The sequence below is a fragment of the Mobula birostris genome, chromosome 19 (genome assembly GCF_030028105.1).
Source record: "Mobula birostris isolate sMobBir1 chromosome 19, sMobBir1.hap1, whole genome shotgun sequence".
In the NCBI taxonomy this organism is placed as follows: domain Eukaryota; kingdom Metazoa; phylum Chordata; class Chondrichthyes; order Myliobatiformes; family Myliobatidae; genus Mobula; species Mobula birostris.
In genome coordinates, this window is record NC_092388.1 from 15,523,668 (window position 1) to 15,544,323 (window position 20,656).

Below are 20,656 nucleotides of genomic sequence, written 5' to 3' on the forward strand. Positions count from 1 at the left end.
GGGCTCTTGGCCGGTAGATCTCTGCTCGGTATTCCTTCCCAACACTCTTTCTTGCTTTTGGTGACAATCCTTCCTAACCATTCTTTGCCCACCACATCCAAAACGAGGTGATCAGGCAATTATTGATTCCTTGAATCAATTTATCATGAGAAATTTGAGCAGGGGCTCCCTAGCTAGGGTCCACGGACCCCTCATTTAATGGCAGGTTGGGAATTGCTGAGCTAGAAGAACCTGACACAATTTCTGATCTCTAAATCCTCGAGAAAAAGGATGAGAATCTTTGAAGATAAGCAGCAACAGTGTGAACATTCCTTACCTAGGGCTTGTGCAGTGACGTTCCCTGTTCATCACTCCGCCACCACAGGTCCTCGAACAAGGTGACCACATGGACCAGTTTGACCACCGTCCATTGATTGGTTTTGGTCCTGAATCCCCATGCTTCACACACTGCCCACGGCGGCACCACTACATTACAGAAAAAGTAGAATTGAGAAGAGGCTAATTAGATAAAAAGCAATACACCGACTTCATTAATATGTTAATATTTATTTGGACCAATGCTCATTCCAAAGACATATGGGTTAGTAAGTTACTTGGTCACATGGATGTAATTGGGCGGAGCAGGCTTGTTGGGCCAAAAGAGCCTTTTACCATCACGCATCTCTAAATAAAGATGGGAGGTCCGCTGGCCACTATAAATCATGCCTTGTGTGTGAAAGACTGACAGAATCTGGGGACAGTTGAGGAAAATGCGAGGAGAATAAAATTGGGATTAACATCAGATAGCTGTAAAATGGGTGGTTGGAGTTCAGTGCGCACATTATGGGCCAAAAATCCAATTTCTCTTTAAGACTCTAGTACCACGAAATCTGGAACATGACTTCCGAATCCTCTTCTCCAACAGCATCATTAGAGACAACCTTTAGGAATCAATATCTTCCATTCTTGATTAATAAATTAAATACTTCATGGACTTGTTAACCCAAATAGAGCAATTGCAGCCCTGTGTACCACCATTTGGCACAGAGAGTAAGTGTTTCCTAGGTGTCTCCCCAGTGTAGTTCGACTGTTAATGCTTGGTGTCCTGGAAACCTGTGGGTGCTGGAATTTAAGGGAACTATTCCATGTCCTCTTTTACAGAGGCCATCTATTTCAAGGGATGTGCTGGGTAGATCCCAGCCAAACACCTCCCTTTGCAACTGGATCCTTGACTTCCTGACCAACACACCACAATCAGTAAGGATAGGCGACAACATATCCGCCACGAGTATCTTCAACACTGGTGCCCACAAGGCCACCTCCTCAGCCCCCTACTTTATTTCTTATACACTCATGACTGTGTGATGACCAGGTTCTGCTCTAATTAATGATGAGTCAGAGTGCAGGAAGAAGACAGAGAGCGTAATGACAAGGACCTTTCCCTGTGTGTCACCAAATCAAAACAGCTGGCCACTGACTTAATGAAGGGGACGGGGACTGTGGGCCTGGGGCACATGCTTCTATTTATGTCAACAGCGCTGGAGTCAAGAGAGTTGAAATCTTCAAGCTCCTTTGAGGAACCTGAAACTGTCAACTCTATTGAACATCACCATTGTCCTGTCCTGATTCAACAGCGTAGATGACATGGCCAGGAAATCTCCCCAGCACCTCTATTTCCTCAGGACGCTAAATAAATTTGGCATGTCTCCTTTGATCGTCACCTATTCTCAAGGATGCACCACAGGAAGTATTTTATCTGGATGCATCACAGCTTCGTACGGCAACTGTTCTGCTGAAGACTACAAGAAGCAACAGAGACTTGTGGACACAGCTCAGTATATCATGGAAGCCAGCCTTCCATCCATGGACTTCTTGATTGCCGCAGCAAAGCAGCCCGCATCATCGAAGTCCGCACCTACCCCGGATATTCTCTCTTTTCCTCTTCTCATCAGGCAGAAGACAGAAAAGCTCGAAAAGCCAACAAGCTCAAGAGCAGCTTCTATCCCACTGTTATACGACTACTGCACAGCGAGCAGCACAAAAACTCTGGAGGCATCCAGCAGGCTAGGCAGCATCTATGGGAGAAATTACTTCCTGCCACAGATGCTGCCTGACCTGCTGAGTTCCTCCAGCATTTTGCATGTGTTGCTCTGGATTTCTAGCATCCAGAGAATCTTTTGTGCCTCTTTACAATAAGATAGAATCTTGACCTCACAAACTACCTCGTTATGGCCTTTCACGTATTGTCTGCCTGCACTGCACTTTCTCTGGAACTGTAACACTTGATTTTGCATTCATTTAATGTTTTCCCTCGCACTACCTCAATGCACTAATGAGATGAAATGATCTTTGTGGATGGCTTTTCACGGTATCTCAGTACATTTGACAATAATAAACCAAATTATTCCAAAGGTTGAGGCAAATCCAAAGTGGCAAACAGAGGGAATGCAGTGGCGCTCTGAGCAATCTTTTAGCTGACCAAAATTGATACTGTGTAAAATTTTCATTAAAAATAAATTATTCGCAATGCAACCGACACAGAGGAAACTATTACATTTTTATGCTTGTAGAAAACCAGAATATTTTTATGGATCTGAACCAAAACAATAAAAATGAATGGAACAATTACTGCACTAAACGTATTTCTGTATTTGTTGGAGTAACGTACCTCCCAGTGAACCTGCCACTACAGACATACATCATATTTTGATAAGCAGCCAACAAAAGCAACACTTAAAGCCAACAACTCTGTAGAGTGCTTAAAATCTAAGCCTGGCATAGATAATTTACTAATTAAACATCCATTTAGCTCACTGGCCTTTCATTTCATGGCAAGAATAATCACTGTGGTGTGATTTTAAGTAACTTGTCATTTAAAAATTATGATTGTGACAGTCTTTGATAGAACTCCTATTACCAACACAAATACAGCAGCATTTTGGCAAAATACCATCATTAATTATGACATCCACTCCTTCAGAAAATACAGTAAAACTCATTCTTAATAAATCCTGAACACAAGAGGTTTTGCAGCGCTGGAAATCCAGAGGAACACAGACAAAGTGCTAGAGGAACTCAGCATGTCAGTCCTGAAGCTTGGACTGTTTATTTCTTTCCACAGATGCTGCTTGGCCCGCTGAGTTGCTCCATCATTTTGAATTAATAAATCCTATTCTTTAAAACAAAAACAATGATTTGTTTTCAGATTACTTAATTTAAGTTTTGATGTCAAAAAAAAAAACTCCTCTGTTGTAATCCTCAAATAGATTTGGGGTTCGATGACAAGTTAATGGGAATATTAACAACCTACATCTTACTAAGCCAAAAAAAAAAACAACTATGGAGATTAGAAATGTGAAATAAAACAGAACATGCTGCTAATACTTAGCAGGTTTGTCCACATCTGAGGAGAAATAACTAAAGATAGCATTTCATGTAGAATTGAGTGAAGCTCTGAATAAAAGTCACCATCCTGAGTTATTAACCCTGGCTCACTTTCCACAGATGCCTCCTGAGCTATTAAATATTTCAGGTGTGCCAGCTGTCGGAGTAGTGGCATCCACACCAGACTTCAAGGCAAGTCGTCCCGGGTCTGGCCAGCTCTTTGAACACTTTCCACCCGTGCTGGCTGAGTGTCAAGCTAGCAACTCGGGCTCGTAAGGCTAAGGTAATGACAAAAGGTTGCTGCTGATGTGCCACAAGGCGTGGAGAGGAAGAACAACAAGTACTTTAAAAAATCTCCTCCTAGCATTCAAGTTCACCTACCTGTGGGTTACTGGGTCATACAGATTAATACTGATAAATGAAAATAACAGTTTAATACGTATCATGGATATTTGTGAATGTGATGGCAACTGCCATCATACTAATATGTGATTACAATTTCAGGAAGGAGAAAGGTAAATATGGAATGAATAGTAGGCATGGACCATATCTTTAAAGTTAAGCAAGCCTTTAAGTGCGATAATCAGAGCAAGAACCTGGCTATTATAATTAATGAAAAGATGCTAGAACCATTTTACTGAATAAACACTACAACTAAGGGCATAGAATAGATGACATCTGTTTGCCTGTCCATTATGCTTTCAGGTATAGAGTCCAAGTTGACTTTAACCATGAACAGTTTGGCAGAGAGAATAAACAATGGTGAATTTTCCCTCAACTATCAACGAGACACATAATTTCTTCCAACTTTCATTGATTCTGTTACGGTTATTATTCTATAGATTTATGAGTATACCCACAAGAAAATGAATCTCAGGATTGTATATGGTGACATTTATGCATACTATGATAATAAAATTTATTTTACTTTATGTTTACCTATCCCTTCTCATCTTCTCACCTCATCCCACTCCCTCATCCACCCATCTGCCCCCACACCTGGTTTCACCTATCACCTGCCAGCTTGTACTCCTTCCCCGCCCCCCCCTCCCACCTTCTGATTCTGGCTTCTTCTCCCCTCCTTTCCAGTCCTGATGAAGGGTCTCGGCCCAAAACATCCGCTGTTTATCCCTCTCCATAGTTGCTGCCTAAACTGCTGAGTTCCTCCAGCATTGTGTGTGTGTTGCTTTGGATTTCCAGCATCTGCAGAATCTGTGTTTATAATTTCTTCTAGTTTTATTAATTACAGGTGTGATATCAGAAAATGAATTTTGCAAAATTCAGATAGGATGCAGAATGGAAAATCCAGCATTCTTGATTCCAAATCAAATTCCTCAATCCTCACCACTGTTCACTGAAGATCTGTGACTTATACCCTTATCTTATGCTACCTGTTTTACCTTCTCAGTATATTGTAGCTACTTCGTTTCGATTTAATGGAAAGATATCTTTCAATATATACTGACTGACACTTTAGAATTATTATTTCCAGATCTGTGGAGATTTCTGCATGTGCCCGATCATGTCAGCCCCGTTAGAGATAAGACTCTTCAGATTTTCAGCTCATTGAGGAGATACTACAGTAATACTTTTTCATAACAAATAAATGTCGCGGCAGTGTAACAGTTAGCAAGGCGCTATTACAGCTGGGGGCGTCGGAGTCTAGAGTTAAATTCCGGCGCTGTTTGTAAGGAGTATGTACGTTCTCCCTGGGACCACGTGGGTTTCTTCTGGGTGCTCCAGCTTCCTCCCACGGTCTAAAGGTGCACTGGTTACTAGGTTAATTAGTCATTGTAAATTGTCCTGCAATGAGGCTAGTGTTAAGTCAGTGGGTCGCTGGGTGGTGTGGTTCATTGGGCCAGTTCCACACTGTATCTCTAAATGAATAAGTAAATTAAAAAATTATTGTTTATTTCAGAAATAAACAGCTCAATTCAATGGCATCAATTATTACATGGCTTATTGTCAGATTCATGAAAACCTATCACAATTTAATGCATTTGCAGTGAAAATGAGCTGTTTGTACCCGTGCAGTAAAATATTACCTGGGAACACCACCATTTGGAAATGCCCCTCCAGGTCACTCACCATCCTGACTTGGAAACATGTCACTGTTCCTTCATTGTCACTGGGTCAAAATCATGGAATTCCTTCCCTAACAGCACTATGGATGTACCTACACCTCAGGGACCGCAGCGGTTCAAGAAGTCAGCTCATCACCACCTTCTCAAGGGCAACTAGGGATGGGCAACAAATGCCGGCTTAGCTGGCAATGCCCACATCCCGTAAATGAATAATAAAAAAATTACAAAAAATAAATAAAAGTTTGTTTCAAGTTAACTGAAGAGCTCATAAAGACGTTCATGCACTGTCAGGTGACAGAGTTTCGTCTACTGATAATGGAATTAGATCCAGGATTTTGTTTGAATTCTACAGCAAGGGTTATTGATATTACTGAGTATAAAACCACTTAAGAGCTGATTTTCAAAAAGGGAATTATTAACTTTAACACCCACAGATGCAGACAAAAACCACTGACCCGACAAGGTTTTGCAATGCATAATATTTTCATAAAAGAACACATTTAAAAATGTACATTTCAGGAACTACTCTCATGGAATAGCAAAAGTATTGCCTTACCCTGTCAAGGCCACAGATGGTGCCCTCAGCAGCCGGCATGAATTTTGTTTCACATCTTCGGCCAACTCTGTGACACCAAAGTGCTTTACAAATGTCCTTAATGATACAAAGTCAATTCAATTACAAAGCATTCTGCCGGTAGAGAACGATCAACATTAATGAATTATTGTTTCTAAACTTGGTGCTAAGGTCCTACAAATTAATTTTGAATTAACACCATCAAGGAATTTTTGTTGCAAAGAACAGGAAAAGGTTAGTTAGTTCAAATATTCAAACTTTAGTCCAAACTTTGACAAACTTCTATAGATGTGTAGTGGAGAGTATATTGACTGGGTGCATCACACCTTGGTATGGAAATATCAATGCCCTTGAAAAGAAAATCCTACAAAAAGTAGTGGATATGGCCCTGACCATCATAGGTAACGTCCTCCCCAACATTGAGCACATTTATATTGTCACGGGAAAGCAGGGATACCCACCATCCAGCTCTTCTCACTGCTGCCATCAGGAAGAAGGTACAGGAGCTGAAGGACTCACAACACCAGTTTCAGGAACAGTTAGTACTCCTCAGTCATCAGGCTCTTGAACCAAAGGGTATAACTTCATTCATTGCCCCGTCATTGAAATGTTCCCAGAACCAATGGATTCATTTTCAAGGACTCTTCATCTCACGTTCTTGATATTTACTGCTTATCTATTTATTATTATTTCTTTCTTTTTGTATTTGCACTGTTTGTTATCTTTTGCAGATTGGTTCAATGCCCAGGTTGGTGCGGTCTTTCATTGATTCTGTTATGGTTATTATTCTATGGATTTATTGAGTATGTCCACAAGAAAGCAAATCACAGGGTTGTAAATGGTGACATGTATTTACTTTGAACTTCGAAATGTCTAAGGATTTTGTTGAATCACCCTCATCTCGTCATGTTACAGACTCCCTCACTACTCCTCTGCAGAAATGCATCCAAATCTCTCTAAATACCATGTTCACAGTGTTCAAATTAACTTTAACAATTATAAAAGCATTGGTCTGAACAATCTGCCACTGGGTATCTAACACTAAATATTGGCTGATAGGTTGGAGACAGGCTTCAATTGATTCAATGGCTCATTGGGAAAATTGAGGACAGAAGTAATGTCAAAGGAAGCAGATAATGTGAGGAGAAATGTAAGAGAGAATTAACAGAGTTTTATAAAATATCATAGTAAGAGACGATAGCTCAGAAAGACTTAACAAACACACTAAAAGACAGGTAAATATTTTAGCTATTGCTGCATATGGGGCATAAAAGACAGACAAAAGAGAAAGCAAAATAAAATAATACAGACACTGAGTCTGTTGTTAATAGACAAGGGTAGCCCAACATCTACACTCAACTTTCAATCGCCCAACCCATCGCCACTTTAGTGACCGCTGAGGGTAAGTTGGAGATCCATCGGGAGTTTGGATGATCGAGGCACCTTCAGCAACGCATGATATTACTCCTGTAAGGTGACAATCTCTGGAGGCAAAGTCCAGGTCATGACTGGAACAGTTACTATCACCGGATGTGCCAGTGCAACACTTCATGGCAGCTGTAGAGAGCATGGATCTGCTGGCCAAGATGCTCTGAAATAGTTCCTTCAAAGAATACCTGATCTGTACAACTTGGGAAAGTGATCGCTGGGGCATGCACCCTTTCTCCGGGCATAGAGCCATTTAGTGTTGTTAGAGCCTTCAGGCCTTCTATGTTACGTCCTCTGCACTTATTTAAATCTTTAATAAATTATATGTATAACAAAGGAAACAAGTACTACGTCCTGTAGAATTCACTGATAACGACCTTTCAGAATAAAACACCAGTAAATTTGATGATTCCTGCCATGGAGTCAACTTTGGTTCCCAGTAATGCCAAAGAAGCTTTACTTTGCTGAAAATCTGCAATATAAAGTCTTGTTTGGAAAATGGTGGGCATCTTCAGGCATGATGAGGCTTTCTGGAGACAAATTCCAGGCCAGGACTAGAACAGTCACTATCCCTAGATATGACAGCACAATACGTTATGGCCATTGCAGAGAGCAGGAATCTGCTGGCCACTATTTTCTGAAGATCCTTCTGAAGAGGGGCATATATTTCCCCGAAACATCTGGCCCTTCTCACTACCTCAAAAAATTCTCTCTATGTAGGTAGAAACTTCCTTTAACTAATCTACATTTAATGTTCCCGCTTAATTTTTGTTTTTCTAAAGTTTGACTCAAATTTTTCCTTAGAAATGATTTTTAAAAATTTGACAAGATTAATTAAACTAATTGGCTGTGATTAAAGCTTATCTCTTCTCTCTTTTTAAACAATAGTATATTGGTAATTCTCCAATTCTCAGGCAGCATTCCTTAAACCTAGGATAGAAAATAACGATTTGAGTTTCTGTAATTTCCTTCCATGCTTCTTTTCAGAGCTGTGATACATTTCATCCAGATCTGATGACTTATGGACTTCCAAAGATACTAACACTTCCTCTAGGATACTAAATATTGGTATCTTTGGAAATACTATTACATTTTCAAAGATTCTAACACTTCACTTAAGAGAAATATTTTCTCTTAATATGCCTTTTCACCTAATATTTCACATTCTTCCTCCTCAGCCTCACTGACAGCTGTAAGGCATTCATAAAGAATCTTAGCCACACTTTCAACCTCCTCTTTAGGTCTTTTCTTAACCTCTAGCTTTTAATAAACTTCTAAAACATCATTGGGAGCATCTAATTAGTACTTGGCCCAAAATGTTGACTGTTTATTCCCATCCTTAGATGCTGCCTGACTTACTGATTTCCTCCAGCATTTTGTGTGTGTCACTCAAGATTTTCAGCATCTACAAAATCTCTTGTGTACATAAAACATTATTTCTTTTGATGTTATTTGGCAGTTTTTTTATACTCTCTCTTTACTGATTTATTTTAGATTTCACTGTGTTATTTCCTTTACTTTTCTGGGCTTTCTTCTGCTTTTAGCTTTCTGAGTCTAAAATAACTTACTTTTGTTAGTCTCATTCTACTCTCTCATCTTGCCACCCAAAGGGCATGAGACTTGGCAGTTCCACACTTTTTCTTTGTGGAAATGAATTTTCCCTGAATGCTGCTCGACCTCAATACCTTTGCTGGCTCTGGTACTGATTTCCCTGCTGTGAAAGTACTGTTAACATGCCAGTTAATATTTATTAAATTTCTTATTTGGAATAATCTAGCATATGGCAATCAACACAAAGATAGTTGGGTATTCTCAGTAAAAGCAATACAATTAAAATTCCAGAGCATGTTCTTGCCTTTTTAAAATCCAGCCTGCATAGTCTGGCCTTCTCCCCAAATTGCCACTTGCATTGTGTGTCGGCATCATAGAGTTCTCCTGGCAGTTTGTCTGGGTATCTGTACTCCTTTGCTGGCTTTGGTTCATCGGCAAGACAGGTTGCTTGGGAAGTACTGCATGTAAGTGGTATAAGAAACAGAGTCTGCGGTATTCACAATGCTAAAAAGACTTTGGAACAAACTCTATGTTAAAGTGGGCCCAAGTATTTTTTAAAGTGTTGAACTAACAACGCAAAAAACTTAAACCGAGAATTACTGTGATAATTTTAATTTCTTCCTTTGCAAAATACGAAGTATTTTAACACGTAAAAAAATTCATGAAAGTTATTGGTAACATGAATTTCTCCATACAATGTAATTGGCTCAGATTAAATTCAATCTGCACATTGATTTTCACATACTCCTGATCCAAAGCTAAGTACGATAATAAGCCATTCATTTGGAGCTGTTTTAACCTTTATCTTGGGTTACTTCAGCAAACAAGATGGAGTTTTGCTTGAGATTCATGGTAGCAATCTCACCTTTTCAGTAATTGTATAATATATCAGAAGGAAGGGTAGAATCTTTCGAGTGAGTCTAGATCATTTCATTGAATTAATTAGGAGGCCACTTTTAAAGTTTAAAGTTTTTTAAGTTTAATGTTTTAAATGACAGTTTGCTTTGGTTTATTAAGTGCACATTTATTGGTTAAACCATTCTAGTACTTCAAAGTTTAATCAATGTTTAGAAACCAAACTAAAATATATATAAATTTATACAAAACTAAGGCATAATACTGGAAAAAATTATGAAAACATGTATTTTTGAGAAAGATAGTGATGGAGTAATAAAATGCATAAATCCCAATGTTATACTGAAGCAGCACCGACTTCACTGTGGATTCAAAACAATTTGAGAACAGATGACGTGTCTGCAGAAGTTCCAAAACTCAAGGGTGAGGAGCAACAGATACAAATCCACAATCCCCTCTGAGAAGAGAAGCGTACACTAGAGGAGTTCAAAGATGCAATAATCATGATCATAGCCTGTTACAAAAAGAGGAAGCAAGTCGAAATATGGCAACTACGGAAGTGCTCCCTGCCGCCTGTCACAGAGGAAGTCATCAACTGGCACTGGTCCCTTTAAGCTGTGTGGCTGTGCAGCCCTGCAGTAACTGAAATGCTCCCACACATTGCTGCTGCACAGCTGGAATTGGACGGAGCTAGAAAAAAAAAATGCCGAAATGTGGAAGATTTTGTTTGTTGCACCTTTCAATTATAGGAAGAATGTGGAAGCTTTAGAGAGGATGCAAAGGAGATTTCCCAGGATGCCGCTGGGATTGGAGAGCATGTCTCAGGAGGATAGGTTGAGCAAGCTCAGGTTTTTTCCTTTGGAGCAAGGAAGCATGAGAGGTGACTTGATAGAGGTGGTAAGAAACATTGCTGGAGTGGACAGCCAGCACCTTTTCCTTGGGGTGAAATGGCCAACAGAAGAGGGCACAATTTTATGGTGATTGGAGGAGAGTATGGGAGGGGAAGTATAGGATATTTACACAGAAAGTGAATAATAGATACTTTATTGATCCCAAAGGAAGTTACAGAGTCACAGTAACCTTACAGATATAAATATTAGAAGAGATGTAGAAAGCATAAAAAAGAATTACTTTAGCAGTCTAACAGGAGGGGATCATCACTTCCCTGCCTATTGGTTGACTAATTATAGAGCCCAATGGCCGAGGGTAAGAATGACCTCATATAATGCCCTTGGAGCAGTGCAGTTGTCTTAATCTATTACTAAAAGTGCTCCTCTGTTCAGCCAAGGTGGCATGCAGACGGTGAGAAACATTGTCCAGAATTCCCAGGATTTTCCGTAGGGTCCTTTGTTCTACCACAGTCTCCAGCATGTCCAGTTTGTCTCCTGTAACAGAGCCAGCCTCTCTAATCAGTTTATTGAACCTACTGGCATCACCCATGTTGATGCCATTGCCCCAGCACACCACCACACCACCACAAGGAAGATTGTACTGGCGACAACAGACTGGTAGAACATGTGAAGGAGAGGCCTTCATTCTCCAAGGGATCTCAATCTCCGAAGGAATTAGAGGCAACTCTGGCCCTTCTTGTACACAGCCTCTGTGTTGGTGCTCCACTCAAGTCTGCATTCCAGGTGCACCCCCAGGTACTTGTAGGTCCTCACCACATCCACATCCTCACCATCAATAGTAAGAGGGAGCAGTGCAGGTTTAATCTCCAAAAGTCCACCTCTTTTGTCTTACCGATGTCGAGCTGCAGATGGTGGAAGAAGTCCACCACCAGGGCCCTGTATTCATCCTCCTGTCTTCCGTTTATACATCCGACTGTTGCTGGTGATGGTGTGGTAGAAGCAGATGTATTAGGGTCATTTAAGAGACTCGGGTATGCAGATGGATGAAAGAAAAATGCAGGGCTATGTGGGAGGAAGCCAGTTAGAAAGTCGGTGCAACATCGTGGGCCAGGTGACCCTGTACTGTACTGTGGGGTTCTATCTTCTTACTCGTTACTGAATGAATTAAGATCTATGTTCCATCTGGAGTGTTACAATAAAATGCGGAGATGGTGTTTGGCAAGCTTCATAGCGCAGCGTAGGAGGCCAAGAACAGGGAAATCAGAACGGGAGTTGAACAAAGAATGAAAATGACTGTAAGAACAAGGTCACATTTGCATACTGAACAAAGGACTGTGTGAAGCAATCATCCAAGTTGTATTTGGCCTCTACAACGCTGTGATAATCGTAAATTTCTGGGATTAAGTCATGGCCATATGTTTACAAGACTATTTCATCCTCTTCCATACCGTTTTGCGCAATAGAGCTGTATCTGAAACCCCTGTACTAAATGGCACATTGGCAACAGGCACACTATCCCACAGAGGTGGGTGAGCATACTGTATGAAGTGAAGACTTTCGATGTGACTGACATTATTCACTCTATTCCTCCATGGTAATGCAACTGATGAGGAACGGAGATGTTGAACACTGCAGCAGACATAACCAGAGGGTTGTTGTCTTACTCAAAGGGCCTCCACCATTGAGTTGACGGTTCCTCTGAAGATGTGTTGACATTTTGGAGGTAGGTTCCTCTCCATTTTTTTTCGGGATGGGGGCATTCCAAGCATTGTTTATATATTTTTCAATATTTTATTTAAAGATACAGCAGGACAGCAGACTCTTATGGCCCAACAAACCCATGTCGCCCAATTGTACCCATATGACCTATTAACCTACTGACCCGTACGTCTTTGGAACGTGGGACGAAACCAGAAGACTCAGAGGAAACCAATGTGGTCATGGGGAGAATGTACAAACTCCTTACAGAGAGCAGCGGAATTGAATCCAGGTCGTCTGGCACTGCGGTAACGGTAACCACTACGCTGACGTACTGTGTGCCTTTGAGAAAATGGTGGTACACCACCTTCTTGAACTGAAGTTAACCTTCTGGGGAAGGATAGCAAGTTCGGGATTTAGACCCAGTGTCTGTATGTTTCCAAGTTAATGTGACAGGATATAGGAGATGGTGCTGAAATATGCCTACTGCATTTTTCTTGCCTGTAAATATCATGGATTTTGGGAGGTACCGCTAGTGCTCCTTTTCACATAAAGGGCTGGATGAGTACTTGATAAGGCAGGACAAAAACTAAAACTCCATGAGAAAGAAGCACTGCGTAACTGGACCAAAACAAATCAGTACAGGCAAAATGATCTGAATGATTGAAGGATTCATTTACACTGAGGTACACTTTACACTGGGGTGGCCAAATCACTTTCTTGATGATCACCTGTAATGAAGCGTGGTGCTGAGTAGCTCTCTGAACCTCTCCACACCACTCCTACTGACTCTGAGTAATAGGCCTCCTACCTTGTCTCAGTACAACTCAACAGGACCTCAAGGAACAGCATTCTATCTATTTATTTATTTATTGAAATACAGCATGGAACAAGCCTTTCTGGACCTTCGAACCACATCACACAGCAACCTCTGATTTAACCCTAGAGTAATCAGGGTACAATTTACAATGACCAATTAACCAACCAACTTTTACATCTTTGGACTGGAGGAACCCAAGTGGTGACGGGAAGAACATACAAACTGCTTACAGACAGCGGTGGGAATTGAACTGGGGTTGCTGGTACTATATAGCATTGTGCTATCCACTACAGTACTCTGCCGCCACTTTTGATCTACCATTCTGATTAGGCACCTCGCAGCTTTTTGGAATTCAACATTAATTTTAACCATTGTTCCCATTTTTACTCAATCTCTGCTCCCAATAATGATGCTCTCCTGCTGTATTTTCAGCTTCTTTAAATCCATTATTTAATTTTATATTTGTTCCACATCAACCACATCTTGCCTGGATTCATCATTCCTTTTCTTATTCAACATCTCCTCCTTTCCATTCAAACACAGAATGTCCCTCTGGTTCTATCTTCTCCTTTTTCCAAACCCTTTAAGTCAGAATAATATTAATGGTAAGACTCTTGGCAGTGTGGAGGAGCTGAGAGATCTTGGGGTCCATGTCCAGAGGACACTTAAGGCTGCTGTGCAGGTTGACAGTGTTGTTAAGAAGGCGTATGGTGTGATGGCCTTTATTGATCATGGGATTGAATCCAAGAGCCGTGAGGTAATGAACAGTTATATAAGACCTTGGTCAGACCCCACTTGGAGTACTGTGTTCAGTTCTGGTCACCTCATTACAGGAAGGATGAGGATACTATAGAGAGAGTGCAGAGGAGATTTACAAGGATGTTGCCTGGATCGGAGAGCATGCCTCATGAGAATAAGTTGAGTGAACTTGACCTTTTCTCCTTGGAGCAATGGAGGATGAGAGATGACCTGTTAGAGGTGTATAAGATGATGAGAGGCATTGATCCCGTGGACAGTCAGAGGCTTTTTCCCCAGGGCTGAAATGGCTAACATGAGAGGGCATAATTTTAAGGTGCTTGGAAGTAGGGGGATGCCATAGGTAGGATTTTCACACAGAGAGTGGTGGGTGCGTGGAATATACTGCCAGTGACAGTGGTAAAGGCGGATGCAATAGGATCTTTTAAGAGACTCTTAGATACATACATGGAGCTTAGAAAAATAGAGGAAAGTTCTAGGCAGTTTTTAGAGTAGGTTACATGGTTGGCAAACATTTGGGCTGAAGGGCCTGTAATATGCCGTAGATTTCTATGTTCTATGTTCCTTCCTTTACCTTGTTACACTGGAAAACTATTAAATTTTAATGGAAGTTTATTCACTGGAAAAATTAATTCTTTTTTTCTCTTCCTAGATATTGTCTGGTAAAACAAGTATTTCCAGTATTTTCTGTTTTCATTATGCGTTCTCGAAATATGATTTTATTTATAATCCACTACAGTGGATTCCAGTTAATTGGGGCACATTGGGATGAGTACATTTTGGCTCAATTAAGCAGCTGCCACAATTAGCCGAAGTTTCATGGAAGTTGTTAAAAACGTATTAAAAAGGCAAAATACAATTTAACTGAGTAACAAATTATGTACTTAAATGAAATACAGAACAAATTTAAACACTAGCAATAATACTACAATACTGTGAAACTGTAGTTCCTAATAGTTATCAACAGGGGAATTCATCCACAGTGTATACTGCCATGTTCTTCTGATTGACTGGGAACATATCAGTGCAGACACCTCGTGCAGACAATGGACTGCCTTCATTCAGTTCATTCGATGATTGCAAGCTCCAAATCTTCACTTTCGATGTAACATTCAAGATGATTGCTGATACCTTTAAATTCTTTGTAGTTCCTAACTGTTGAAGTAGTGAAATCATTTTATTTTCACTCCCGGCCATTTTTGGCATCTCCAAGCCTGAATACTTGAAACCGCAATGAGTAAAACAATTCTAAATTGTCTTACGGCTTATTTCTTGCCAACTATCAGTGACAAAAATCACTGCTTTTTGAACACAAACACATACAACTATTTTAAAACCATTCACTTTAACTGTGGTGTAGCATCTAATGGCTACACAAATACATATGACTGACGTTATTCAGAACCTGTGCAGCAAGTCTCCTGAGCCAATTAAGTGGCATAATGTCCCAAATAATGAAGGAATCCCGGCAATTTTCCTGATTAGTTTTTATTCTTTAAGGATTGTCTCAAATAGGTGGCTGCCCCGGTTAACCAATTGTCCAGTTAATTGTAATCCACTGTATTTGTCTTTCATCCTTGGTTGTCAGAAATACATACTAGAAATTGATATAGTTGCATACTCAGGTATCCTGTATCTGAATGTTTGCATTATGGTCGCAGGAATTTCAAAAATCAGACTATTACCCCTTAAATAAACTACCACCGTTCTTTCAAACAATTGATTCGATTGGGCTTCCCATTTTAACATATAAAACTATAAACATAATGCTTAAGGCACGTAGTTAATCAGGGTGATACCTCAGAAACTTGTAGAGATATTGCCGACTGCAGGCTGACCACGAGAAGACTCCATTGTGACCAGCAAGTGTTGGTGACATGATGTTGCCCTCTGACTTCTTGCAGACGTTTCCTTCTCCATCGTGAACCATGCCAAAACTAGAGGCAAAAACGAGAAGTTACAGTTATAAAAACAAGCTCTTTGTATAAAACCTTTCGATTCAGGCAGTCAGTAATCCCTGGCTATTACGTCTACTTCCTCCAAGAGAACCACAACCTTGTCGTAGAATTTGGAGGCTTGCGTGCCTCAGCGACCTGGAGAGCTCTACTGGCTGGAGTCAGGGCTTTACGCTTTGGCTCTTGGTAGCGTCACCCATGCCAGACAGGTCAAAGGGTAGAGGTGAAACTAAGAGTGGTCCACAGGTCTGGGGGTTCAGCTTGGGGCTAACAATCCTGACTAGTAAAACAAAACTGTTACGGAAACAGCAATGAAGAGTCCTCCTACATTTGGATGGCCAAGGACAGAGATGGAGGACCTTCATTGCTGCCCTAAACACCAGTGGTGTAATGGGAAGTAAGTAATTATGTCCACTTGGATAATTAGATACCAATCAAAGGAAACTACTTATTGCAAAGAACGGTATCACATTTCAAAATGAGCCATGAACATTCCGTCACTATTCCTCATTGCAATATTCCTTTATTTATTGTAACTTACAGTGATTTTTATGTCTTGCACTGTACTATTACCAGAACGCAGGAAATTCCATGATGTATAAAGATGAGCTGTATTTGTCACACGTACATCAAAACATTGAACATAGAGTGAAATGTGTTGTTTGTGTCACGACCAACATAGTCCGAGGATGTGCCAGGGACAGACCGTAAGTGCCATGATGCTTCCGACGCAAACATGGCGTACTTACAACCTACTGCATGCCGTTGGGACGTGGGAGGAAATGGGAGCACCCGCGGGGAAGCCTGTGCGATCACGGGGAGAACGTGCAAACTGCCTACAAACAGCAGCGGGAGTTGAAACCTGATCGCTGGCACAATAAACGTTATGCTAACCACAACCAATAATAAACCTGATGTTAATTCTGAGACAATTCATCAAACCATTTAACCACGTGGAGAAAGTAATCGCTAGGGACACTAGTTGTTGACATTCAATGTACCAGCTTTCATCCTGTTGAAGAATTCTCCTTCAAAACAAAAATGCAAAAAACTAAAACACGAGGAAATCTGCAGATATTGGAATTTCAAGCAACACACATAAGAGTTGCTGGTGAACACAGCAGGCCAGGCAGCATCTCGAGGAAGAGGTACAGTTGACGTTTCGGGCCCAGACCCTTCGTCAGGACTCCTGACGAAGGGTCTCAGCCTGAAACGTCGACTGTACCTCTTCCTATAGGTGTCGCCTGGCCTGCTGTGTTCACCAGCAACTTTTATGTGTGTTGTATGCAAAAAACTAATTTCCTGATCAGAACAGTCCAAACTTCCAATTATAAATGCAGTAATTTAGAAGTAATACGACCAGATCATTCTGGATTGAAACCTGATTTCCTAACTTTGCTATATCGGGAGCATTCCTGCCTGTCCAGACTGTACTGCCTCCTGGATTTGGAGAATTGGGCTAGTGCCTACTCCATGTCCCAAGGGATGTTACATGATGCTGTCAAATACATCTGAACTATTTTAAATGCATCAAAGTTGAAAACGAGGCAATTTGGCGTGGTGGAGACCAGAGTGTGTGTCCTAATAGTGGAGAGCAAACCCATGATGGTCTCCAATTCTCGATCTGATTAAAGTATTGAGCAAGACTGAAATCAATGAGTACGAGAGCGGAAGGCGAGAAGGTGTTCAGTGCCCTCTACCTGCACTAGACCAGCATCAACTCTCCCTCTCGCTCGCTGCTGCTGCAGGAAGGGGCAGGAGTCTTGGGTCTTGGGCAATGTTTGATTGGTGCAGTCTGTGGATTGGGCTCACTTTTAGAGGACTCTGCAGTTCATGTTATCTTGTATTACCGGTTTCTGGTTACTCCTTTTTTAATTGCTGTTTTGCGCGATTTTGATCGAGGCAGCCAACCAACGACAAAGCGCTAAATTGAACTGAACTGAACTGAACACCCTGAGGCTGTTTCAAATACGCTGTAGCCCGATGCTTAATATTCTGTGCATTATTTGCTCATTTTTTACTGTTTGCACGATTTGTTCTTTTTTTGTGCGTTGGGCCTTTGATGCTCGTTTGAACAGGTTTCTTTGCTTTGTGGGAAGATGAATTATAGGGTTGTACACTGCATACATACATTAGCAGTAAATGTACTTTGAACCTTTGAAAATGATTTAGTACAATTTAAAAACATTAAATACAATAACTCGAGCACTTTCTTCCCACAAGATTGGTGACCTCAATCAAACAAAGGAGGGTTTGTTATTCATAAATTGGCCCTCCCAGGAGGAAAGCCGAGAGTCAGATGCCAAGTGTGCCCCATCGTCAAGCCACTTCTGGACTCCATGGGCATGACACCCAAGCTTGCCTCACGACTTCCACGTTTGGTCAAGTATATATAGCAGTCAGAGACATGCTGTGGTCCAACTGGCTGTCAGGTCTCAATCAACTCAATGGACCCAACAGTTCATTCACTTGAGACACAAAGCAAGTTAATATAAATATAAATGTCTTTTGTTCACTGCTCAAAGGAACACTGACAATTAACTTCTATATGTAATTCAGCTTAATCGAAGCCTCTGCAAAATAATTTAGGATTGAGTAGCATTATATGTTGGGTTTCAATGATTTGGCAGCCTATTTTGGCTAAGATTGTATGCCTTTCTTTTTTAAAGGGCATTTTGTTCTCATGCCCTTTCTTGGATCTCACTAAAGAGAAAAAATTAAAAAACATTATCACCCATTATAGTGCTGAAAGGGAATCCAACCGTGTCAGGGTAGCAATAAGCTACCAACCAGTTTGCTCCTAAAACTTTCATTAATGGGAACTAATGTATCATATCCTTTGACAGCAAGGCAGTTCTGTTTCTAGTCTGTTGTACTTGGTTCACTTCAGGTCAGGTCACAAATGAATTGCGCAGGAGCCAGAGGAAGAATTTTAAAGATGAAAGTGTTTCCAAAATGAGGATTCCTATTTTGGTACAGTTCCCTGGACAGAAATTTGTACAGTGTCGACTGTACTGGTAATTGAAAGTACTGCACTTCCGTTTACTCAAATGTTGGCATTTTCACAATTTAGCAATTATTATATTGGTTTGTACCAGTCTAATTTTTTTTTAAAAGTTAACTTTAATAAAGTTTGAAAGACTTTTTACATGTCTTCTTTTGTTTCTCTATGCATCCTCCAGGGCTTTCTGTTAAGAATGAATCCCACAGGAGCAAGAGAATTTTTTATTCTTTTTCTTTAATGTTCAATGTAAATTTATTATCAAAGTACATATATGTCACCATCTACAAACCCGAGATTTATTTTCTTGCGGGCATACTCAATATGGCCACAATAGAATAATGGCCATAATAGAATCAATGAAAGACCACACAAAATGGGCATTCAAATACTTCGCCATTTGTTCTACTAATTTACTATAGCTTCATGAATGTTGTTAATAAAAGATACACAAGGCTCAGTACTTGTCAGTTTAGATACACCAGGCATCAGGGGAGCTTTACCATAACACTTACAAGATTATTCATTTTAAAAACACTTCTCATCTTTGACAATCTTCCTCTGGCTCCTGCACAATCCATTGTGGCTTAACTTGGCAAGAACTCATAATAACATGCTGGAAGAAAGTAGGAAATTACAATTTCTGATATTGTGTGGGAGCTTCATTATAAGTAAAATGAAAGTGTAAAAAAGGTATCCTGTAGTTATTCACGTGACAGATGCTGGGAAAGCAGCCATTAAGATTGGTAATTCAGTATTAGAGCTGGAAGTTATCAGCAGGGCAGGCTGCAGCTGTGAAGAGAAAAAAGTGTTACTGCTTCATCAAAATCTTATTTCTGCACCTTCAGGTTTTATAGTTTTGTTCTTTTACTTTTTCTTGTGTATTTCATGGCTATCTGGAGAAGAAAAATATCAAGAGTTGTACTGTAGATGCTTACTTTGGCAATAAAATGAACCTTGAATAGATTCCTTGCTGGTCTCGATTCAGAATTAGCTTGCCTAGTGGCTGATGGGACTCATTATGGCTGGAGGTTCTATAATGGGACCTCTGCTCTTTGTGATATATAATATCGGGGTTCAATTCCATGACTATGTGGGTTTTTATATTTTTATTTAAGAGTTAGAGCACAGTAACAGATCCTTCTGGCCCAGAGAACCCACACCCAATTACACCCCTGTGACCAATTAACCTACTAACCTGTACCTCTTTTGAATGTGGGAAGAACAGGAACACACAGAGGAAATCCATGTGGTCAGTGGCTGCATGCAAGCATGAGTACGCATGTGGCTGACTTACACGTGGTCCAGGGCGTAAAACTGGTGTACTGCATCCCAATGTTTTGCATCGTCAACCATGCTTTCAACATCAGTAAGGCCAAAGAATTGATTGTGAACTTCAGGAAGGGTAAGTTAAGGAAGCACACACCAGTCCTCATCGAGGTGTCAGCAGGGGGAAGGGTGAGCAGTTTCGTGTTCCTGGATGTCAACATCTCTGAAGATCTATCCTGGGCCCAACGTATAGATGCAATTCTGAAGAGGGTACGCTCGTGTCTATATTTCATCAGGAGTTTGAAGACAGTTCCTTACTACCCGTTACGTCACTGGGGTATCGGGCAACAATGAAGGCCTCCCATCTCTGTCTGTCCATACCATCATACACAGGTGTAGAAGGATTCTTCATTGCTGTTTCCGTCACAATTTTTTCTGACCTGTCAGGGTT

The 20,656-nt window shown here is 40.7% G+C and overlaps 1 protein-coding gene across 1 annotated transcript in view; it reads right to left on the reverse strand.

The window, feature by feature from the left end:
* Positions 1 to 20,656, reverse strand: part of LOC140212316 (A disintegrin and metalloproteinase with thrombospondin motifs 16) — a 201,243-nt gene that overhangs the window by 83,507 nt on the left and 97,080 nt on the right. Inside the window, exons 9-12 of the mRNA XM_072283017.1 lie at positions 15,780 to 15,917; positions 9,305 to 9,458; positions 6,004 to 6,099; positions 317 to 465 (exon numbers count right to left, since the gene is read on the reverse strand). Of these exons, the coding sequence (XP_072139118.1) occupies positions 317 to 465; positions 6,004 to 6,099; positions 9,305 to 9,458; positions 15,780 to 15,917 (537 nt within the window). The remainder of the gene's footprint in view (positions 1 to 316; positions 466 to 6,003; positions 6,100 to 9,304; positions 9,459 to 15,779; positions 15,918 to 20,656) is intronic.